This window comes from Diceros bicornis, chromosome 10 (assembly GCF_020826845.1).
Source record: "Diceros bicornis minor isolate mBicDic1 chromosome 10, mDicBic1.mat.cur, whole genome shotgun sequence".
NCBI classification, from domain to species: Eukaryota; Metazoa; Chordata; class Mammalia; order Perissodactyla; family Rhinocerotidae; genus Diceros; species Diceros bicornis.
Window position 1 is genome coordinate 42,966,410 of NC_080749.1, and position 25,848 is coordinate 42,992,257.

Sequence of the window (25,848 nt, forward strand, 5' to 3'; positions counted from 1 at the left end):
TTCCTCATGGTATGTCTATCCTATTTTAAAATTTACCAAGCTTTTAGAATGTGTTAAGCAAAGCATTCTCTACAGATGCGAGTTTAAAAACAAACACCCACCCAACACCTACAGATGTCCATGGACCAAAAAAATGTTTATTTTTCTGAGTAATGCAAAGACGGCATCTTTGAAAACCAAATATACAAACAGACAAAGGAAAGAATTCAGGAAATCATTATGGATATACTAATAATCAAATCTGTCCATTTTTAAGTAAATTAAAAGGCAGCATTTTTCATCAATAAGAGGATCAATGCTCTTTTTTTCCCCTTTCCCCATCAGGTATTTGCATGAAATAAAGAAGATCAAAAGCATTTCTCTCTCCAAAGAGAAGGCAAAGTCTGCTAACAAGAGCATATCATACAGGAACAATTCTTTTAAAATATGGTGTGACGCACTTTTCTACTTCTTTTCGTTTTTCTTTTTTAATGTGGTTCAGAGTCTCATTTTCAAGCTCCGGCTCCTTACCCTTTGGAGGCTGCCCCCACTTTCTAAACACAGTCCATTCCTAGAGGCTGTGTGAAGGTCTCCCAGGATCACACAGAGCCTCCCAGGACCACCCGCTGTTGCTTGCTCTGTGGGGACGTTAATAATAATAACACCTTAGAAGGATTAACAACAACAACCCTGTGGAGTGGGCACTATTATCTTTACTTAACAGAAACCCGGGCTTAGTGAGGCTGAGTGAAAAAGCATGCAAGCAGTAGAGCCAGAACGTAAGCCAGTCTTTGATTGAGTGATGGTTCAAGAACTTAACATGTGAAATTTACATTATTATCAGGGCTCAAGGTATACGCTAAGAGGCAAAATTTTAAGTGGGAAAAGTAGGAATAATATGGTTCATAATTATGATTTCTTTATAACTAGTTTTAAAAAGTGGATTGTCTTCCCCGAACATAGAGTTGCTGGATTTAGCAAATAAAACTACACAGTACCACGCACTATTTGGCACATACCTACACTAAAACATTATTTGTCCTTCATCTGAAATTCAAATTTAACTTGGCATCATGTATGTTATCTGACAACCCTAGAGTAAAAGTCTTTTTTTGTGTGAGGAAGATCAGCCCTGAGCTAACATCCGTGCTAATCCTCCTCTTTTTGCTGAGGAAGACCGGCTCTGAGCTAACATCTATTGCCAATCCGCCTCCTTTTTTTTTTTTTCCCCAAAGCCCCAGTAGATAGTTGCATGTCATAGTTGCACATCCTTCTAGTTGCTGTCTGTGGGACGTGGCCTCAGCATGGCCGGACAAGCGGTGCGTCAGTGTGCGCCCGGGATCCGAACCCGGGCCGCCAGTAGCCAAGCGCGTGCACTTAACCGCTAAGCCATGGGGCCGGCCCCCCTTCTCTACTTTATATAGATGTTGTGAAGATTAAATATAACTGAAGTTGGGAGGAGATATCATATATATCTTTAAATATTTATTTATTGGCAGAGTGCTTTGGAAATATATTCTAAGGAACTTGGACAAGACAGACTCTCCCTACCACCAAGAAAGGACTCAGAAAGTACTACCAACATATAGTGAGCCCAGGTGACAGCAGTCTCTAAAAGAAAAGAAAGAACAAAAATGAGAAATGTGTTCAAAACCTGAAGTGAACTACGGAAAATGCAGTGAGATGCCAAAAGGGGTGCCCAGCAGAAAAACTGAGTAATCGCTGATGGAGAATTCTGTACTTTTCAAACGGCTATGGATACGTATTTAAAACAAAGTTACCTTGACTCATAAATATCATGAATCACAAACACATCGAGATAGCCTAATATAAAAACAAGACAAGACTTTACTTATGCATACCAATTTAATTTTCTGCTATTTCTCCCTAACCTTCCAAGCTCTATGGCTTGAGCAAGTTTACCTCCTTTTAACAAACAAAAAATTGGGACTGGCTCAGACAATGTTCATTTAAATATTTCTATATACAACTTTAATCTTCCAAGTTTAACAAAACCCAATCTATTACACATAAATTGCTGTGAACAGAAACTGCTTGAAGAGGATTAATCAACAGCTTTGTATGTCATCCTCTAACGAGGCTAAACACTGAATCACTGTTGAATTCTTCACGTGCAGCTACACCCAGTTAATCTTTAAAGAAGCAGCAAACTATGTAAATCTACTTAAACTGGGGCGATAAGTACTTCACTCATCAAAAGTTAGCAACATTTAACAAGTACAGCTATTAGTTGGCAAGATCATTTGTAAAGAAAAAGAAATATATGTGTATAAACACAAGAAAATTCTGGCATTCACTGCCCTACCCCCCAAACCCCACTGCACACTACTAGGATATATTACTTAGCAAAAAAGGACTTGCTTACATGCCACAATTTGTAAAAACCAAAGTCTATGACATAACTGAGTCAACTACCTCAAGAAAGCAGTTCCAAAATGGAAGTAAGGAAACATGTAGAGAGAAGTAGCTGATAAAACAATTCAAAAGAAAATGGAAATATTCATTTTCTATATTTAAAGGCTTTTCAGCATAAAGCACTTTTTCTTTCGAAACACACTAAAATATTTTCCTAACTACAAAAGTCCCGATAAACGGTTTTCGTTTTGGTTGTGGGGGTGTTTTGAGATAATCAGACTGGATTTGCTAAAGGAATATCGTATATCTGAAAGTCACAGTCAACAATAGGACGAACACGTTTCTCCACTGAGACTTGAACCAACAGTCTTTTTTGTCCAGATACCGCCTACTGGGTTATCGCTCCGCTCAAAAGTGTCTCACTCTGACCTGAGCTGAGCAGGTATATCTCCAATGTGCTCCTAGGCCTGTGATGCAGGAAAATCCTGTTTATCCTAGATGATGCCAGAGATCAGTGCTCCTTGAGGCCCTTGATACACTATGTGGGGCCGGTGGGGGACGGGCACCACCCATCTCTGCTTTAACTGAAACCGGCTGACTGCTATACATGTAAAATACAGGACAACTTAAAATAAGTTTTAAGAAACTGTATTGCCATTCAGTGAAGCAATACTTTGACATCAACGCTGCTTCCAAATATCAGGAACCCACCATCCACGTCATCCATTTACCTCATCCTTCACTTCCAACCTCACAACCTCTGCCCTCCTCCCTGTCCACTCCCCCGCCCTCCCAAAAACGTGGGAGGAATCCCCAAACTGGACTTTTGAGACTAGAAGGGCAATGGGCAGTGATGCAGATGAGCTCTGGATGAGTTTCTATTGAGAAGTGCACGTAAGCAGGCAGTTGGAGTGTGGTGGTTTTAAGACCTTGACTGCCAGGGTTGAAATCCTGGCTCTGTACTTCAGGATGTAGACACTGGGCAAGTTACTTAATCTACACCTCAATTTTCTTAATATTACTACCTGCTTCATAGGACTGTCAAGATGACTAAATGAGTTAATCCACCTAAAACACTCAGAACAGCAACCAGGCAGTAAGGCGCTCAATGATGGTTAGTTACTATTATATATGTATAACACAAGTGTGATTCTGACTCATTATATTTTTTTCCAAAGGCGATTTTTAAGTATTCCTCACATTCAATTTTTTTCTCAGGCAAATTATCTGAAATCAGCTCTTAACAGCTGATTATATATTTCTAGATTGGAATCAAACTGCATTATACACCTAAAATTTACCGATTCTTTCATCAAAATGAACAAACTAATACGAACTGAAAGGAGCAAGCTTAACATCACAAAATCTTACAAAAAGCATTAATTAGACCTCCCATTTAGGCTAAGCCAGGATGAGATCACAAAGTCACTCATGGTAACCAGGTCCCGGAGCTGGAAGTGTGCTTTGCCAGTGAATGGCTAAATACTAACAAAAGAAACCTTTGACTCAAATACCACTGGTACCCGGGGTCTTGTGTCTGTATAATGCCTACACATTCATTTCTTTCTTTGCCTATAGAAAAAAGAAAGTCTGTTTGTTTTTCTGATTCAGTCAGCCCTTTTAGTCTCTGAATCTAAGGAGAGCCCAGTGAAAAGAAGAGCATCTTATCAGCGTGCTCCAGACCAGCAGGCTGTCCCCTCCACACACAAAACCTCCAGCCCCTCACAGCAAAAGGCCTCGCCCTCAGAGCTTTTTCCTCATTTCAGAGCTAACACCCCGCCGGGTTTTGACAACAAATAAATGAATACACAAGGCCCTTACGTAATTAGCCATCTTTTCAGGTAGAGTGAGGTGGGTGGGGGAGGAGGGTTCGGGAGCAGAATATTTATTGTAAATTGGCTTCATTTAAGAAGTTGATTTAAGTGTGCCGGATCCAAGGGCATTTATTTTAAATGAGACTACATGAGGGGCTTAGAGATGCCTGCTTCTGAATCTTGACACTTTTAGCATATACTTCAACCAAGTTACAAATGCAAATTTTTTTTTTTTTTAATTCAAGGAAGGGGCTTTTCCTAAGCCAGGTAAAAGTTCCATTGACTTGGACAACAAGGGCACCCAGACCAGAGTGTGTTTACTGCCTTTTCAAGGGAAAGCTAACAAATAAAAGAACCAAAGACCAGAAAACAATACTTTTTGACACTGTCACTGTTTGACAAAATTAGCCCTACTTTCAGATATACTTATGCTAGGTTATACCCTCCAAAAAATGACTTTGAGAACAAAAAGAACTAAGCATAATCAATAATCCTGTAAACGCCTATAGGAAAGCCACCAGGCATCACTGTCATCTGTCATGATCTTAACAGAGCCACGGTCTGCATGGAAGGATACAGTTCGCTTGTATCATTATTGGGATAATAACTTAATTGATTTGTCTCAGTGGCTAAGGATGAAGACAAGAGATTTATTATGGAAGAAAAATACATGCAATCGTGTTTTTGTTTTCTCAACAAGCATCTTGCCACTGACCTCTAAATCAGTTTAACCTTTTCTAAACAGACCTGCACATTTTTTACATAATTTAAAGCTAGGTTTTGTTATTGCTGCTGCTGAAAGGCTCTGTGAGATTTATCACAACATGGCTTCAGTAACCTTCTTTTAAAAACAAAGATGAAAAACAACACAAAAGGCCGCAACTATAAGCTCCCAGCTCCACTCCTTTTCCCGGCAGGGGATTTTGATCTAACCACTAAAGTGCCTTTGGAGTTCAATCTGTTAAAAAATGTATGAAATGGTATTAAAATAGGAAAAGGCATGTGTATGACTCAGGCTTATCCAAGTATCTCGGCAACTAGGATGTCACAGGATTTCCCTGTGCTTCTTAAAACTGAAAACCTTGAGAAAGTGACAGAAGTTCCTGTTTCTTTTTCTTTCTTTTTTTTAAAAAATATATATACGGGAGGGGGGGCGCGCGCGAAGGCGAATACACATACACACACACACGCAAATTGGTCTTCCGGGTTTCCTACGAATCAGGCAGGTTCTTTGAGGTTTCAAGCGAAGATTGTTGCAAACCAGCGTTACGACTCATTATCGTACTCCTCTACACACAAAGGTTTCAGAAAAAAACCCAAACTTGTTGCAGAGCTGGGCGAAGCCCCCGGCCCGGCGCGCTCCGCCTCTCCGCCCCTTCCCCTTCCTCCACGTCCCGCCCGGCCCGGCCGGCTGGCGGGGGCGAGGGCATCTCCCCTGCTAAGGTCACCGGCCCGAGCCGTCCCAGCGGGCCGCCTCCTTCGGAAACCAGGTCACCGCCCAGCCCGGTCCCCCCGAGGCGGAGAGCGGGGTCCGGCCGAGCGCTGCCGCCCTTTGTAACGCGGGCCCGCCGGCCTCCGCGCGGCATCCCGGCCGCCGCCTCACCTGCTTGCGATAGGGCGTCCTGCAGTTGCTGCTGCCCCCGGGGTTGCCGCTGCTGCTGGGGAAGATCATCGCGGCGGGCGCGGGCGGCGGGCGCGGGCGCGGACGCGGGGCAGCCTCGCCGCGAGGGGGAGGGCGCAGGGAGGGGGCCGGCCGGGGCCGCGGCCGCTCTGGGAACTCCCTCTCGCCGCGCGGCGGCGGCCGGCGGGGGCTGCAGCTCGGGGCTGACTTCTCCTCCGCCCTCGACCTCCGGACTCGCCTAAAAGTGCAGCGCGGCGGCGGCGGGCGGGACTTGGGCAGCTCCGGCGACCGCCGCCCTGCGTGCCATGGACGGGAGTTCGCGCGCGGAGCTGGCGGCGGCGCGGACTCTCCCGGCGGCAGCGGAGGAGCAGCGCCGCCGCGTCCCCACCTCCCGCGGCCTCAACCACCGCCCCGAGAGCGCGCCGGCCGGGGGCGGGGAGGCGGCGGCGCACCGCCTCGCGCCGCGCCCAGGCCCACCCGCGCCTCCCCGCCCGCCCGCTGGGCGCCGCGCCCGCAGCCCCGCCGGCCGGCCGACCCCCGCGCGCTCCCTCCCGGACTTGGGGCCGGCGGGAGCCGCGCGGCCCGGGGAGCCGCCGGCGCCCCCGCTCTGGTGCAATGGTTGGGTCTGTCTCCCCGCATGCCGCACATTCCTTGGAGTAGCCACCCCCCTCCTCCTTTCTTTTTTTCCCCTCGGCTCTTTGCCTAAGCACCAGCGGCAGCTTTGCGCCCCTGCTCGAAGCCCCTTTTAAGGGCATCGCTTCGGGGATCACTCTGACACCTGGTAGGAAGCGAACTGGTCCCAGGTCTTCTGACTCTTTTCCTTCATCCTTCCAAACTAACCGCCGCCGCCCCCCCCCCCCACCACACACACACACTCTCTCCCAGAAAAGATGCGGACAATCACTCCTACTTCAACGAACACACCAGCCCTCCATCAAACCTCTGCAAATCCCCGTTCCCCCAAATCACACGCTAAGATTTTAGCAGAGAAAACAGGTCTCCACTCCCCATCCCCTCACCGCAAACACACGGTTAAAGTTCTGTGCTTCATTCCTGTGCCGGAGTTTGCAAGCTTACCTTCACGATGCCAAATATCAAATAGCGAAAATCATTTAAGGCTATCGGTTTGGTAAGCCTTCCTGAAAACCGGAATAGTGTAATCCTTCTATATGTTAATTATTAGATGCAACACCAATGTGTTCTATTCAAAGGACACAGAAACTCTGCAAAAAAGGGACAAAGGGAGGAGGTAATTTCCTTTGTTTCGCAGTTGAAATTATCTAAGGCAGCTCAAGAGGCCCCTTTTCTGGATCACCTTTGCGTTGGTGTATCAAGCCTAGAACTTGTGCAATACAGAAGGCCTCTACCGCAAGTCCCACAGGCAGAGCCCGCCGTCTCTGGATAGGCCACTGGGACAGGCTTGCCAACTTTCAAGTTGGCCTGTTCAACGTGAGTATTACAGAGTAATATCATCGCGGTAAGTATAACAGCTTCCTGGAAAGGGCCATCTGCCATGATAATGAAAAATCCTAACTTGTCTAAGAAGTGAAGGCATTCGAAACAAAGAAAAACAAAATAGCCCCTATGAAAGTTGAGTCCTCTAGCAAAGCTCTGGTCATTCAAGGGTTTTTATCCAGCAGCAAGGAACTGAAAAATATCCATCCTAGATATCCTGCTGACTTAGTGAGCCGCCTCCTTACTCCGAGGTGCTCCCAACATTCCCAGCAAAAGTGATGAGAACTAGCAAGTCTCACCTTATTAGAAACAACCATATACACAAAGTAGACATATAACTGCTAATTCTTTTCATTAAAAAAAAAAAGCAACAAAGGAACTTATTCTAGGCACAGTGCTAGGTGCATAATGGGCAAGTAAGAACTTGCTAGATAAAATTCACAGTAACAGATCTGTCCTTTAAAGTGATTTAATAAACAGAGCACAACTAACATTCAGGTGTGTGTTAATATATATGCTAGAACTATTTCCTGCTGCTCTATGGATTTACAGTTGTTCTGGCTGCCCCTGTGCTATCTCCTCTCACTAGGACCCTTTACTGCAAGTTATCCAACACAGGTATTAAATAAAAGGTTTTAGATAGGACTGTTCAAGTCATAGGTTCCTTTTCCTGAGAACTTAATGCCCAAGACCCCAGCAGTTCAGACCTGTCATCTGTGGAAAAAATTCCACGTACGTCGTCAGTCGTCATGACTGGTCTCTTAGGAAACCACAATCTAAACCACAAAAGAACAGCACAGATAAATTTTTCTATGGCTCTGCTCTAAGGTCATGATACTTTGGATGTTGTGCTATTCTGGAATGCTAAGACTTGATTTGATACCCTGCAATAGTTTTACAGTGGTAAGACAAGATTTTAAGTGGTAATACAATTTATGTTAGAATATGAAAAGTATTCTAATACTAGATACTAAAGTATACCAAGAATACTAAAAGAATATTAAAAGGACTCTATCTTTAAGAATAAAAAAGATATCTAAATATCAAAAAATGTAGTGTTCTATAATGGTGAATGACATAAAAGGAAAGAATACAAAGCATATATTTTTAAAAACGTCTACTAGCCAGGATTCAAAAGTTCCAGACTTAGGTGGGCGCTACACTCTTAACTTTAAAGTAAAGCACTTTAAAGAAAGAAGACAGATCTTCCACCCTCAAAGACAATAAAATGTAGCAAAGTCACTAAGGCCCAAATGATTCCAACATAAGAGAAATAACAGAAATATGAAACCATCTGTGTCTATATAATCAATTATAGATATTCACAAATGCTTAGTTGTAAGTAATTACAGGGATAGATCCTGGTGAGATTCGTCTGGGAAAGCTGACTGGCCTTTGAAATAAATGTTTTAAAACAGAGAAAGTAAGGAAACATTCGAGAGAAACTACATATCATCATGGTAAGAATAAGGGCTTTGGAATCTGTCCTGGAGACACTCATTCTCTTTAAAGGGAAACTGAGACTCTGCAGCCTGGGCTGTCCTACAATACTCCCCTCCCCTAGCTCAGCGGGTGGGTAAAGTTGTGGGAATCTGACCCAAGGGCAGCCAATCCACACACAATCCAGTGACCTATGCCACGGCTGGGATTGAAAAAATGAGCAGAGCCAATCAGATTCTCACCCTTGGGAATCTGATTCAGAAAACTCCAAGAGCTGAACCAGTTAGGAAAGGGGCAGAAACTCCAAGAGTGCCAGGGGGTAGAGTTGAGGCCACAACAAGCCAAAACCATATGCAAGCCAAGGTGATGAGGAAGCAGAAACTATGAGTAAACAGGAAGCTGACTGGCAGCAAGCAGAGAGTAAAGCCGATGCCAGGAGCGGGTGAGCACTTGGCCATGAGATGATGGAGGGAGCGGCAGTCCCTAGAGCTGCTTTGGCTCTGAAGATGGACAACAGCCCCTCCAAGTGTCGAGTTAACCACGCCCCCTGCCCCCCTTCACATAGTTTAAGGGAACCTGGACTTTGCAATTCAAGGAACAAAATTAAAACAGCCAACAGATCTGGCTCATTTGAGTATCCCACTTACTAGCCACATGGCCTTGGCCAAGTTAGTTAACCTCTCTGAGTTCCGGACTCCTCACAAGATTGTCTTAAGTATATATACAGTACACCAACTAAAGTGCCAAACTCAATAAATGGCGGCTGTTATTATTGTTTTTCCAGGTTTTATAGTGGTGGCTTATAGATTTAAGTGGGTAAACTGTGTAAATAACTGATGCTTAGTAAATCTGACTGACCATCAAAGAGCAGGAGCAAGGGTGTAGTTGGAATTGACAACAAGTAAAGAGAGCGAATTTAGGTAAGGGGAGGACACTTTTTCAATAACTTTGTTGAATGGCTGAATGAATATGCTTTCTAAGGCTGTGTGTACCACACACTTAACTTTAAGAAGTTTAAAAAAAAAAAGTCTGGCAAAAGGTCTGTTTCAATAGCCTAGGTGCACTGAAGTTTTCCCCCTACATTTGTTTTTGTCTCATTTCCTTTACAGAAAAGTTACGTGTTGGACCAGGGCCATTTTGGTATGAATGGGAAGACTGTGAGCAGTATCAGAGTATCAGTATCACACTCTGTCAGGCAGGAGGAGTATACAAATGAGGATAGAAAGGATGGAGCCATCAGTACCTGCAGAAGCCTGCAATCTTGTAGACGAGATGCAACTTTGTATAACTGGAATTCGAGAATTTAGTAGACATTTCTCTCATAGAAACAATTTGAAAATGAGACTTTAATTTATAAATCTTTCACATCTCATTTCACTTTCACAAACCTATGAGGTTGGAAGAGTTATTCGGCTCCATTTACAGAAAGGAAAAAAACTAAGACTGACCTACCCATAGAGCTAGTACCTAGCAAGGAAGTGTTAGAATCTAGACCTAGCTAGGGTTAAAAAACTGTCCTGTGTTCTCTCAACTCCATAATGCTGTGTCTCCAAAAAGCCTTATAAATAATGCTCCATTTCCCAGGTGAGTACTTGTAAGCCCTACAGCACCCAAGCTACTCTACACTAATAATGCAAGGCATTAAGTGATAAGTGCCAGCCAAGTGGTCTAGACAATTATGTGCTATGGGAGTCCACAGGAGGGAGAGATCAATACAGGATATAACATGGGCGTGGGAAGCTCAGCTGTATAAATGTTTTCTTTGAGGGACATTCAGAAAGAAGCATTGTGCAGATGACCAGAAAAACAGAACCTGAGATAGAGGGCTGGTCTGAGAGAGGATGTAGATTTGGGGTGATCACTGCTCAAATCACTAATCGATGAACTCCCTGATGGGGGCAGATGATGAAGAGATGAAAGGCTAGGGGACCCCGGGGACACCCCCCCCTTCCAAGGCACACATTACTGAACCCAGTAGAAGAGAGGAGTCTTTGAATGAAATTACTACAAAGAAAGTGTGGTGGGGAAGCTAAGCTTTGAAAGAAGAAAAAAAAATGGGGGCAGAGAAGATGTCCAATGAGATAAGAACAGAACACCTCTGTCAACAAAAGAACAGACTTATAGCAGGTTCTACCCCTCTACCACTGCTAAAGCATTTCAAGCACCCTTTTTTATTTGGGTCAAATTAAAAACAGAAAAGAATTAAGAGGAAAAATTCATTTGACATGATTTCAAATTACAATCTTTAAAGAATAAAATATAACCATATAGTATTGGTTAGTGTAAGCAGTTCACACTAAAAATTGTTTATATTTAAAAGTCTCTACGTTTAAAAGCTCATGAAGCCTCTGGCTCCCAGCAAAACAGAAAAAAAAAAAGAAAAAATATGAAGTCAGCAGATTCTTTAAATTTCTTTTCTTTCCTGGTACAAAATAGAGTTGATAAAGTACCCTATTTCTAAAGTAGCAGCAATATTTTCTATTATTTACTATTTTGCTTTTTAAAAAATCTATGATTCTTATTCTAGACTTAAAGCCTCCCTAGACACACATAAAATCGCATGTATATAAAAATGAAACCACTATAATAAAATAAAACCATAGCTCTATAGCTATAATCCTGGAAAGTATATAGAACATCATAAACATAGCTATCTTTTGATGAGTCTTATCAGAAGCAATAATCTGATGATTCTTAAATCCACTCTGGCGAACAAAACAGAAGAAACGGGCTTTGCTCTACTGCTGCTTCTCTGCATGGACTAATAAATAATAGCTGCCATTTACTGAGTAACTACTATATTCCAGGCACTTTCTCAGCACGTTCCTCTCTCTCTCTCTTTCTCTCTCTCTCTCTCACACACACAGACACACACACACTGTGAGAGAAGAATGATTATTCCATTTTACTGAAGAGAAAACTGAGGCTCAGAGGTTTAAGTAACTTTCCCAAGGCCACAGATCCAATACATAAGGGGCTGAGGTTTGAACTCAGGTCTTTCTGCCTCCAAAGTCCCCTGCCTCCCATAATACTAATGATGGTTATTACTACTATTAGCTATGGATGAAGTACAAACCCCATAGGGGAACACTTAAGAGCCCAAGCCTAGGCGTGCATCTTGGCTTCCCCAGTGACCATCTATGTGACCTTGGGCAAGTCACTTAAAAAAAAGGATATGGGATTACATTGAATTTCCATTCAGTTGAATATGAAGGCAAACTGTCCATAATTAGAATATAAAATTAATAGTACAGATATATATTCTGGCCTAACCTAGCTCCTAAATCTCATTTAACTGATGGTTACTAAGATGTATCTCCTCTCTTGCAATCAGTTTCATTTTCTGAGAGAGTTGGTAGGATGGAGTTGGAGCAGAAAAAACTATCTTCCATTAGCTTTTACCTAATGGTGATTAGGTAAAAAGTATTTCCAGAAACTTAAATGAAACTGAGAACATATTCTCCCTAAAAAGTAGTGGAAGACCATATTAGTGATTAGCTTAATTATGAGATTCATAGATGCTTACAGTCAACTAAAATCCTGATCACCATTTAGGATATCTCTATGGCGAAACATCCTCCAAATTTGAAACAAATAATTTACATTAAAAAATTTGGGGGTACAATCTGTTCATGTTATTGTCCTGCTCTTGCAGAATAGTTAAAATTCAAAGCTCACTCAAATTTCTGGCATAAGGGTTCTCTGTAAGTTAAATTTCTTTTCCTAAGTTTTTCCATAAAAATAGGTATATGGGTTCTTATTCTTTTCAAAAAACAAAATTTGGGGCAGGGGAAGACTATATGAATTAAAAATTTCAAGTTTTTGTTTTGTTTTGGTTTATGTTTATACTACATTGAATTTATATCTGTAAATCAAATTCTATAACAAAGAAAAGGAGAATCAACTCTTTGGGAAACCAGGAGAAAGAGAAGCTCCATTTTTCATTTATTGTGGATTACTGTTTTCCTAAATTACCTGGATGGATGCCTCAATAACCTATATTCTTTAACTGTGGAAATCTAGTATTGGAGCTGTTATTCTCCATTTCTACAGCATGCCTTTAAAAATAAGTGCTCATTTTCAGAATACTTGAGATAATTCAATGAATTTTCTGTGAATTATAGTAAAACTTACAAATTATGAAAAAAGATATTATTAGGTAATCTTTGCAATTACAGCTTCCCTAAAGAGATGGAAGTAACATAATCATCTACTGTATGTGAGCAAACTATGGGTAGAGGATAAGAGCTGAGGTGAGGAAGGGAGGGGCTGATGTGCTGTGGAAATAGCTAATCACATCCACCTCTTGCTACATGACCTGGGAAGAGACAGAAAGTACTTAGGAAATCAACAGAATCTGTGAAAACTAGAGCCAAAAAAAAACCTCTAAATCATTGAAAAACAAAATTCCAAACCTGGAATGACCATCTCCTTTCCATGAGTAAAAATAACTATTCAAATGACAACTTTGACAGTGCAGAGCCAACTGTACCTGGGGCAAACAAAACCCTCATATAAGCTAAGAATGACAAAAGGTTATCATAAGACATTTCTACATATCCAGGGGACATAACCAATGTCTGTCTATCCAATACCTGGGATCCACAACACAAGTTAGGTTTTAAAGCATTCAAAACACACAGGAAAAAAGAACAAAACAGTGTCCTTTCTCTTCAGTTGCTAAGATTACCCTTAAATTAGTTCTATTTCACCTGAAGAGGAAGGTGACAGAATAATTACTGACAACCTTTAAGTAAATGAGAATGCTGAAAAGCTTTTCATTTTCCACTGAATTATAAATGTAAAGGTTCAAACAAGAAAATAAAGAATTAGGAATGAATTTCTATTCAGCTGAATATGTATGAAGGCAAATTTTCTAACATTAAAATATTTCATTAAGCATACTGGAATGGGCCACAAGAGGAGCTTATAAAAATTCCCCACCCTAAGTGTCTTTAGGAATGACTAGTTTGGGGTTATCTAATACACTTAACACATGGGGCAATCTGATGACAGACCTGTGGCAAACTGATACTCCCCAAGCGAAGAGAAGGCGAATGAGGAAATTCTGATGTTGTCATGACAATATGACTGATCGTGACATCAGCAATTCTAATTCCAAACCATGAAGAACACTCCCAGAATGCTGACAACATATTAAACAGATCCTCCCAGAACCACCCTCCCAATCTAACATTTGATCTAGTGGCAAATGTGGTGATGTTTCAACCAAAGAATTATTAAGCATTAAAATCCTGTTAAACTCTTCTGAGTTGGAGAAAGCACCAGGAGAAAGATAACTTCTGAAGACATTTTTCGGACCTATAATATATATATTACATATACATGTGTGTGTGCATATATATACATATATATATATATATATTCACACATAGAGACAGAATGAAGGTATAAACATGCTACAATTTATAAAATGTTTTATTATACATAATCTCCTTAAAGTCTCAGGGAAGGAGGCAGGGCAGGCATTCTCCACTTTTTTTTGAACAGGTGAGACAGCCTCAGGTAGGTCAAACAACTTGACCTAGGTCATGAAGCCTGGAAATATAGAATCTCAGAGTTGGAAAGAAAATCAAGGGCCAGTCCTTGTGCCTGGTATGTAATAATCATTCAATAAATATCAGTGATGGAATGAAAGCTGCTGTCTCCCCTTGGACACCTTGACAAATATATATTCATTCCATATATCCATATTTGGCTATATCTATTAGAATGTTCTTTGTTAAATGGCCTCCAAATCTGAACCTATCCATCATAGTCCTTCCCCAGGACTACAGTCTGTGTCTTCTGTGAACTTTATGGTGCTTTTCTCTGCATTTTACACTGCCCTACCCATAAAAGTGAGCACTGAGTCATCTCATTTTGAGCCTTGACAATCTTGAAAGATTGTTTAAACAGGCTGTAAATCCCTAATGAGTTACTTAACCCACTGTCCTACACACAGTAGGTTTTGTTGGAAGCATGAATGGATGAGGCAAACTTTCTTAAACATACACACACACAAATAGCAGAAATGATGATTTTCACCCTCTTTTCAAAACCATGATTATCCGAAGTTAGAAAGAGCTGAATGTAAGAAATGGAGTGATCAAATCTTAAAGAATAGGTTTTACAGATTATATTAAGCATGGTGAATTTGCATCCTAATCTTTAGATCACATGGGATCATAAGAGGGGTTGTAATAAATGCTTCATTTTGCATTTGTATGTGACTTACTAAGGAAATGAGATTCCACGACCAAATGGTTTCTCTTGACCTCAACTGTTACTGTCAGAATAAATCTTCCTGCTTTACTTTTTGTGGAAAAAAGAAACGTCCTACTCATCTCTCTGAGATCAGTCTCCTATAAACATTTGGATATAAGCTGTATGTCACGCAATCTAAGACACCACTGATTATAAGACGCTTTGACAACTATTGAGATGTTAATATTTGAAAAAAATGGACAACAGTAATTATAAGACATCATAAATTATAAGATGCACCCTGATTTCTGAGCTGTTGAAATGTTAAAAAGGTGAGTCTTAGAATCTATGCAGTATGGCACACAGGTGCAGGAACACAATGCATGCAAATGCAGACATACTCTTTCTGTTCATAGCCTAGGCTTGAGAAATATATTTTTTCAAACATTCATTTTTAACCTTCCTAAGAACAGAGAGCTACTAAGTGGTTACAAATAAATGGCTCACACACTCAGTTTTTCCAAGGAGATTTGACAGTGTGTCTTACAATTAGTGGGCACAGTCTCCACGAGTCAGAATGAGAAACTACCCTAATCTCGAAAAAGCATCCATCACAAAGGAACAAGCTGAACTGTCTGCTTCCCTCCTCAGCCATCTCCTCACAGTCACATCAAGTTACACCCATAGTATTTTAGATATACAGTGCATTTCTATAATAAGAAAGGTTAAAGGGAGATGAACCTAAATCCATAGATATTTATCAGACTTCTCCACTCTACACTTATTGCTATTAGTGCTTTAAAGCTGTCTGTGGCAACAATGAGAACATTGATCCTGGACTGTTATTTCTTTAGCAAGTTTTAGTGACACACATGTATGCACACGGACACACACACTCAAAAGATCAGTCATCAGTGCTGTTCTGGCACATGGCATCAATTCCAACCTACGAGTCTTACAAACAGGTTTCCATGTTTTTGCAGGACCTGGAGTGCCAGTTCTCAGTCTTCCTAGGGATTCAGATTGGAAAAATAATTTTTACATAGATAGGTGAGTCAGATAAAAAGATATATAACTGAAATGGTTATTGCAATCCTTAAAATTGATAGGAAATTACAAAGTGAATCAAAAGTAATAACAGGTAAGATAACCCAGTTTTAGAAAAAGATATAAATAGTTCCCACCTGGAGCAATGACTATTATTAGTAAATGTTAGTATCTGATATTTCATATTTTTTCAGGAACTAACTAGTCCCCTTGCATTTCCTCCTTCTTCCTTATGCAGCTTTTGTTTTAGTCATTTCATTTAGTCATTTCACTGCTGGTGTGAAAATTAAAAAGTATTAGTGAAAAAAACTGGTCAGTTTATTAACTGATTATAGGTTGGTCAAATTGCAGCTTGGAGATTATCTATGAATTTCATTTATCTGTAATGTTTCTCTTGTTATATGAAAAAATTATAATTGATTTCACACTGGAAATTATCTTACAAGAATTATTAACACACCAAATCACTAATATATCCCAAGCCCTTAATTCAGAGCCTGGCACATATTAGGCATTCAAATATTGGCAATGAATGTATAAATAAATGAATACACAGTATCTTCAAAATGCATGCAACTCCTATTCAAACATGTTATTATTCCATAAAAGTAAAACAAGTTTATGATTTTGAGATATGTTAATTCAATGACAAATTATAAACTCCAATTTATTAGCCAAGCTTCTTCAGTATTAAGGAATATCAATTCCAGGTACTGTAACTCATGATCTCTTGAGTGATTTGAAAATATATTCTATGTTTGGGGCTCTTTCAAGAAGTCTCAGAATCCACTTAAGCTATTTACTATCATTAAGTATCTCATTAAGACATCATTAAGTATACCAGGCTACAAAATATTGCAAATCACTGTAGGAACTGTTTTTCCCTATTTCTGTATCTATTTGCCCCCTTTATTTAAAAAAACATAATTTTAGTTTTTGATGACTACCAGATTTTTTAAAGTAGGTATACAAACTCTTATAATTGAAAATTATGCAGTTTGTTTTATTCTATCACATAACACTTAAAAAAAATTCCATCAGTAAATAATGGCAAATTGTTGATAATTATTGAAGCTATTCTTTCTCCTTTAGTGTATGTTTGAAAATTTCCACAGTTAAAACATTTTTAGATGATACCAGGGTACTAAAAGCCTTATGAGTTTGATTCTCAGAGGATTCCAGAAACCAAGGCAAATTTTGCCTTGGTTGATTCTTGGTGCTCTAGCACCAAGAAAGGGACTACATAGGTGGTTATAAGTTTTTTTTTAAATAACGACTTTATTTCCTCATTTTACTCTTTACTTTTCTCCATGAACCTCTCCTAAAAAACAAAACAGAGAAAGAAAAAAAAAAAACACTAAAAAAGTTGAGATATGAGACTACAGTCTGGATAATACGAAAGTGACAGCAAATCTGTTAGAAAATGCTACAAATCCAAGTGATTAAACAGATAGGACTCAGCCAACTTCAACATTCAACAGTGAAAATGCACTATTTCTGAATTAGCAGCATCTCTATTGTTCCTACTGACTCTCTCTTCTTTTTCCCTATCTTTTATCCATTAGTTTCCTCAAGCTAGAACTGCTAGAACGTCTTCTGTTTCTCCCTCTGCCTCGTCCTTATTTATGCCAAATTGTTATGTACATTGCTTCCAAAATAATTCTTTATGACCTCTTTGGCCATATGATTCTACTTCCCAAAACTCCCACGTCAAGTGCAAATTTCTGAACATCACTTGTAAAGCACTCTACTTTCTAACTCCTTTCTCCCTTCACCTCTCTTCCAGCTACTATTTGTGTTTTGGCTGCCCATGAACTCACTCTTTTCTGGCTCTGAGTTTTGCCAGGAAACAGCCTCTGTTTTTCCATCAGCCAAACCACATTCATCCCTCCCTCTGTTTACTCTGTTGAAATCACAGCTCATGGTCTACCCCCTCTAAGTTTTTCCTACTCTCATCCATTTTCTGAGACCTCTCGCTATATTTTCTAACGACTGTAATAATGCCTAAATTAGGTCAACTTAGTATCTTTACTTTATAAACTCCTCTACTGACAAAACCATGGCCAAGATTTGCCATGTGCTCTCCACTATTTACTATATGGAAAGGCATCCTGTGAGAGCTCAGCAAGTACTTATTGACCTGGCTTCACTATAAATCACTTGTTCTTAGCCTCTTTTCCAGTCCAGCACACCTCAGGAACACTATTTATTCCCATCAGACACTGTGGCTTACTTTTACACGATTCTGAGTCAGAAGTGATGAGGATATACACTCCCATCCTTATCTGAAAAGTATTGTTATAAAGAATGAACCAGAGAGTGGTTACAGGAACCCAGAAAAGATAAACATTTAACTTCAGCTAGCTAGCTAGTGTGCGCTTGTGCCCTCTCTCTCTTTCTCTATGTATATATAATAAATATATCTATATCTATAACATATATATTATAGATACATAATATATAAGGTACATGAAAATTACAGCCTCTTGGCCTAAGAGGGCTTGGGAATGATTGAATGTTTTCTCGGGTAAGCATGTATTTATTAAAACCCAAGATGGTACCAAAATGTGTTTTACAATGATTGAAAGCAGCTGAGAATTACTTTCCCCTGATGACACAACTTCCCTTGAAACTCCAGTGGTTGATTCTTCTGTCTTGCCCACACCAAGAGGCATCTGCCTCTTCCTTGTTCCCCTTTGATGCGAAACAGCACAGCCCTTGAAATGTACTCCATCGATCACCTATAGACTGCCATTGCCATTTATAGCATGGAGTAGTGGACAAGGCATGGGCTTTCAATAAAAACTGCTGTGTTTGAAAGACATTCTACCACCTGCCAGCTTAGCAATCTTCACCTAAATCTGTTTAACTGTAAAAAGGGAAAAGATAACAATACCTCCCTTACAGAGTTTTTGAGAGAAGCAAATAAGACACTTCAGTTTGTTAAATTACAAAGATCAGTTATCATCACTTACTTACTTTCAGCATAAATTTACTTACCTTCAGATAATTTAGCACATAGCTAAAAGCTTTTCCTAGGTGATATCATTTCATCTAAAACCCCAACCTTACAGGTCCTTGAACTCCATTTCAAGAAAACCTGAATATTCACTTTGCTTCCATGACTAACATCACTGCATGTCACCAAGTCTGAAATTCCCATTCTTCCATCTATTGTGCACTCTTATTAATGAAAATAATAGCATCAGATAACTTTTGAGTGCATAATATGTGCCAGGCATTGTTATAAGTATTGTATAGGCACTGTTTCATTAATCTTCACACCACCATTATTCTTTCCATTTCCAGATGTGGATATTTAAGCTTCCCCTTCATTCACTCTATTCTCCATTCTTCTATCAGGTCACCACTATCACCACCATCACCGCCATCACCCCCTCCCCACATTTCACTTAATTCCGACCAATCTAAATCCCCAAATCAAGAAACCCAAGTTTGTTATTTCTGGTACCCAGGATCCACAGACCTTTCATTTTGTTTTTAAGATGAGCTCTTTGACCATCAGATTTTTCTATTCCTCCACCTGAGTTGCTGACAACTGCAAATCATAACTATGCTTGTTGGCTTCACAAAAAAGTCACTTAAGCTCAGCATTCATTATACTCATTTCCAAGTGGCTCCCTACCCCATCCCACACAGAATTAATTCCAAACCTTTTATTTTTTCCCGTCAAACGCTCAATCTCACTCTTCACTGTCAAATAATAAGGTAGAGATGATTTGACATTATTTACATGAACTTCCCTCAGTTCTTTTTCAAATGTATATATACATATATATATTTTTGTCTTGGCATTCTTCTCTACCTAGTAGTAGTGATGTTCCTAGTTCTTTTCAAGATATAGGTTTCCATTTGTATCCTTGATTTCAAATGAATTTCCCTATTATCTCCTCTCCCCCACACCCTCACCCATCTCCCCAACCCAATTTCTGTACTGGCTTTCTTCCTTTCCTTTCCTTCCTTCCCTTCCCTCCCTCCCTCCCTTCCTCTCTTCCTTCCATTTTCCTTGGCTACTTAATATATATATTTTTTACTATAAAAGTAATACATTAATATATTTTCCTTTTACAAATAAGAATAGCAGATGCAATGGCTTTTTTTTCCCTATAAACTAACTTGCTCAAGTCTTCTCTATCTTAAGAAAAGGTAAATGCTTTCTTTGCTTCTTAAGCTATTTTATTCCTTCTTTCCTTCATTGCCAGAGTTCTTATAAAGGCCATTCATCTGTGTGTACGTCTTCTCTTCCCATTCTAGTTACAGACCACTATAATCTGGCTTTTGCCTCCACCACTCACCCACAACTGCCTCTTGGTCCCCATGCAACATAATTTAGTTCTGTAACTCACTTTCATGGAATTCCAAGATGTCTACTCTTTTGGTTGTGCTCCTTTGCCCTCTTTTTCTCCCTGCTCTAGATTCTTTTCCATATATGAGTTCACCCATGACTAGCACTTCAGTAATCACCCTGAACAAAGGAGTCCACATCTAGAGATCCAATCTTGGCTTTTCTCTAGAAATCCAGACCCATGGTTCAAACATCCTTGAGCCTCTATTTCCCCTGGTCAGCATTCAGTGCTCTCTCTCTCTGATGTCCCCACTGACATCTACATGCTCCCTACCATAGCCACTTGTATTGTACTTTGGTTATAACTACCTGTGCATTTCACTGAAATGTAAGCTTGTCAAGAGCTAGGGGTCTAGCTCGATGCCTTGCACACAGTTGCAACTCTCTAAACAAAAGTTATTTTAAATTTACTGACTTACAAGTCCAAGAAAAAAAGTACCCTTTAAAAATTAAAGAGAAACTTTTCCTCACACTCATGTATTTTATCTGTTTTGTTTTTGTTTTGTTTTCACACAGATAGTCTTCAGAATCTGAGAAGCCCTTCTTCTCTAATAAGGGAAAATATTCTCAAATGCTTTTGAGAATGCCAATCATTTCCAAAGTGCAGGAGGAACGAAGCTCCATTAACGGGAGAGAGACTCATGCTCTAAGAGTTCGGGAAGCTGAGCAACTGCATTTTAAACTGCTTTTCTGGTTCTTCAACCCAATTTTTAGTTGAAAACTTTTAAATGAAAAGAAGAATTACACATTTGGGTCTAATTATGTCTACCATCTATTCATAAACTATTATACAAATGGCAGAAACTAGCGAAGATTTTATTTTAGAGAATGAACTTCAGAACCTCTTTTTCATATTAAAAAAAAAAAAAGCCAGCAAGGGAATGAAGAATTGAGAACTCTTTCCTGGTGTTTTTTTTTTACTTTATTTTCCCAGTTACAAGATGAGTAAGTCTGGGGATTCAATGTACTCCTGGTGTTTATTTTCATACCCTGAGCAACAAAAAGCTAAAAGATGAGCAGCTTAGGAAGGCAGGGGATTTAACATGATGTAATCTATGCAGAAATAGAAGTATAATGATGTACACCTGAAATTTTTACAATGTTATAAACCAATGTTACTGCAATAAACAAAAAATTAAAAAAAAAAAACACACAAAAGGGATGGTTGCCTTAAGATAATCAGGAATTGGGAATCTATTCACAGACAAATAATTAATTAAGATTAAGATCTGAAGGCCAGAAAAAAGTAGTCTTCAGACCCATATTAGAGACGTTAATCTTGGTTCCTGAGTGGAATATGGTGAATAAAATGACCGCTACACTTCTTGGCATCTGTAGTTAAATTGTCTCCATTCCCAATAGTATTTGTAGCTACCTAAATGGGACAACATGAAGTGGGAGAATTTAAAGGCACTTCTGTCTTTCAATGGGATAGTCTGGACTCTCAAGTTTAAACACATACATTTCTTCAATGCCTCTGTAAACAAATAATTCCTTACTACTATTACAGTGAATTCTTTTTAACCCAAAGAGAGACCATCAAGTCTCTTAAAATTTTCAAAATCTTTCCTCTTCCAGCTGCCTTTTATTTTGTATCTTATTAGCTCCTTTAATGTTTGATTAAAAGAGAAAATAACTTAGTTTTTCTTTTCCCTAAAAATGTTCCTCACCTATTCATTCAAACAATATTTACAGGAAGCCTACTATAGTCAAACCGTTGGGTGCTGTATAGAGGGCGGCCATGACTAAGCTGAAGTTGGGAGGAGCAGAAACAATGAGACAGGGGACTCATCCCTTCTAAGAGTGACTCATAGGGCAGGGATTTTCAACAACATGGAGACTCACAAGAGTGGAGGAATGAGATGCCAGTAGACAGCAAAAAGCAAAACACCCAAGGCTCAGAACCCAGCTAACCAAAGAGAAACTGGGTGACAGAAATAGTGGAAGTTCAAGGGGGAAAATTCAAAGCTCCTGCTCTTGAATTTGTGCCTAGAACTGAGAACAATCATCCAGTTGGTCTCCAAGAGGACCATAGCCACTATGGTTCCTGCCAATCCGGAGGCCTGGAAGGCAGCTTTCCTGGGTTCCCCTGAGGTCTGGTCTCATGACCGAGCTTCTGATGCCCTTATATTCTTAGAACAACTCCACTCCCATTACTTCACACAAACAGTAGTGGGTCTCTATCACATGCAATCAAAAGCATCTTGCTAAACAAATACTAACAAAATGTTACAATAAAATGCTTCTTGGAGGTTAGCACCTAGCAATAGCAAGGTATTTCAAGAGGGAAATAATTTCAGGTCAGGCAGCACCACCCGTGTTTTTAAGACAAGTTACTAAATGATTTCCATCTCTTTCAAATCATTTATTCTTAACAAAATTGCCCTACTTGCACCTACGTGATCAGCAGGTACTACATTCATCTTTCTTATCATCCCAATTAAAGTATCGCCTGACATCCAAAAAACAACAAGCTTCTCATATACAATCTGAGCTGTCTCAAATTCTTTAAAAGGAATGACAAGACATAGGCTCCGCCCCCCACAAAAAAATACATACAAATTAAACTGCCCTTCATCAAACTTAAAATATGTCTTTAATGTTTATACACTTCAATGACTCTAAAATAAACTATCATTTGATATATGAGAGAATGTTATTTGTTGCAGATCCTTCTACAAAGTGTATATATGATGTATTGTCTAAGTAAGTCTAAGGGATTCTATTTTGCTTTTAAGTGTATATGTTTTAAATCAAAGGAGGCACTCTTTTGCTATTAGAAGCTAACAGATTTTTGATAAGACGGTCTTAAGGGTTGTGTTATATTTTAAGAATGAGCACTTCCTGTCCAGATTTGTGCCGCCGCCTCGTTCCTGGTGACTTCTAAACAAACTAGGGTCACAGTGGCCTCTCTTTAATTAGTATCTCACTGGAGGGAGGGGAGCATGTCAAGAGGAAAAGAATGCACGAAGACATTGTAAACAAAGGTCTTGGAAGCAACTTAGAGATTTGGTCAAGGAATGAAAAAAAGCCTAGCTCCTTCTTTGTTACCAAAGTAAAGCTGGAAATGGTTTTGATTCCTACAAATTGAGAAGGCTGGAATTTTTATGTATGTTTGTTTGTCAATTGTGGCTTAACGTGTTAGACTTTATCTCTATTTCAATTTGATAGCCTTGATTGAAAACTATGCGTTCATTGTTTAGACAACAAAAGAGTGATCCATAAAGAAAACAATTGATTCAGTAAAAACTTTTCTATCTAAGATATGATTCCACTAAGGTTTGGAAATATCCAAGTTATATTGACATAATATTTTCTTTCTTTAAATTAAGAAGTACAATATTTAGGAGAGTAAAAGTCAGTAATACCTACCTAAAAGATATTTTTAAAATAGATATTAAATAGCTAAAACTGTACCTCTCATATATACATAATCAACTAATCTTATGAGGCTAGGAACAAAAATTCTGTTTAAATTAGGCTCACTACAATGAATGAAGGAAGGAAACTGAAACAAAAATAAATTTTGCCTGAAACTCAAGAATGACACAACAATTTAAAAATTCTGAAAGCCTAAATATACGTAAACATATGTGTATATATCCCTATCTATCTATCTATCTATCTATCTATCTATGAGTGGGTGTAACAGACAGATATACATACAGATTCCATATAAATTTAATTCCACAGGGGAATTATATTTTCAAAATATCAAAGAGTAAAATTCTGGAAAATTAAGGTGGTTATGTGTATGAATAAGCAATGCTTTTAGATTATTAAATCTTCAGTTAAAAACACTGAGATTGATTAACGGTTTCTATTGGGTACTATTTACGAGAAATCACCTCAGCAGGGTGCCCGTGTCCAGTTCCATAATCACATAGTACCCTCGCCCTACAGGATTATGTTCCAGGCAAGTTCACGTGTTAAGTTGAATTTCATTCTCTTCAGGAAGTGACTTTTACTCAAGATTGAATACAGCTGTTAGCACAAACCACTGCTCCAAAAACACTTCTATGAGAACTGGAAGAAAACACCATTTTAAGAATTGCAAATTCACTTTCATTATTCCAAATCCGTGCAACTAAAACGGGAGGGGAATCTGGTCTCTATTTGTTAATTAAATTAGGTTTTTATAAATATTCAAAAAAACCATGCAGGGTGCTTAAAAGATGGCTATAAGACTTTCCATGTACTTCTATAGCCTGTATACTTTAATAACCAAATGACCAGTTTGTTTATAAGAAGTTTAGTGCATTTTTTTGCTTCAAAAAATCAATGTTATACGAACACTTAATTTTTTCTAAAATTTCACTCTCTAATACAACTTGGTTTTCTCTCTATATTCACAGAAATGAAGCCTGGCAAATAAAGTGGGCCTCAACAGAGGAAATGCTGCCAGCTAAAAACACCGGATGTAATCGAGACCACAAGAGACACTACTCGGTATAAATGTCGAACGAAAAAGAGGTACTGGAAAGAAACAAAGTCTAACTTTTATTGGATAGTTTAATTGTCTTCATGAAATCATACTAGCTCACAGTTTACTCCTAAACAAAACAAAATCTCTGGGAATTATTTTGATAATCCTAGGTTCCACTTTCCGGAAATTTAAAAGGAAAAAAATCTATGGATTCTTACCTACCATCCCCCTGGCCATTCTACTATCTTTGTGGGAAGGAGAGAGGGATGCCGGCCTCAGCCTGCCAGATAAGACAATGCAGTATAAGTAACTTGGATCAGCTTAGGCAAATAGTAGAGAAAACAGCATTTTGTAAGCATATTTTTTCTGATAGCATTACAGAAAATGTCCTTTTTTAAAGAATTGGAATAAATCTGTCTGTAAATGGACAGATAACAGAGTGAGTTAATGAGCATTATTAACTCTCTTTGCTGTGGGGTGGGGATAGGAAAACTTCATTTACAAAGTCCTAGTAGCTGTTTTTCTATTCCCACCCTTTGACGTTGTGCTTCCTTTTGCACAGAGTGATGGTGATAGCTATGATGAATATTGTTTCCCCACTGGCTATGACAACACAAATTTGAACTTTTTTAAAGAGGAAAGCATAAGGCTTTGGCACCTCTGTTTTGTTTGTTTTTTTTTAGTTTGGCTATCAGTTCTTTCTAAGCTTCACATTTCAATAGCTACCTATACTCTCTTTCTAGAGATTTTTGCAATTAAATACATTTATCTGTTCAAAAAAGAATTCTTCAGACAAAAATTTAAAATTCAATTCAGAGATCAAGATATTTTAGTTGTCAACACAATAATTTTTACTTAAGACTGATGGATGGGAGCAGTTAGCATTTTTTATACTTTAAAAGTTACCATTTTTTTTCATATAATATGATCAATGCTTCTCAGGAAGGTGAGCATTTCTCATATGAGATGAAAGAATCTACGATAACTCACACAGGAAAATGCATCTATCTCAGGAATAACCAGTCATTTTTGAAACTGTGTTCTGTTATAGATATCAGCCATCTTATTATTTCAAACGCAAGGTCTTTGAAAAAAAAATAAAAGAAAGTCTTTTGCC

The 25,848-nt window shown here is 39.1% G+C and overlaps 1 protein-coding gene across 7 annotated transcripts in view; it reads right to left on the reverse strand.

Moving 5' to 3' along the window:
* The window catches only part of RBMS1 (RNA binding motif single stranded interacting protein 1), a 206,807-nt gene that overhangs the window by 121,042 nt on the left and 59,917 nt on the right, over nt 1-25,848 (reverse strand). The window contains exon 1 of one of the 7 annotated variants that reach the window (XM_058549081.1): nt 5,773-6,190. The exons of 5 other annotated variants lie outside the window; for them this stretch is intronic. In XM_058549081.1, coding sequence (XP_058405064.1) covers nt 5,773-5,841 — 69 coding nt within the window. In that variant the 5' untranslated portion in view covers nt 5,842-6,190. Of the gene's footprint in view, nt 1-5,772; nt 6,191-25,848 lie in introns of those variants that run through there. One more of the 7 variants, XM_058549079.1, reaches the window with a different exon arrangement.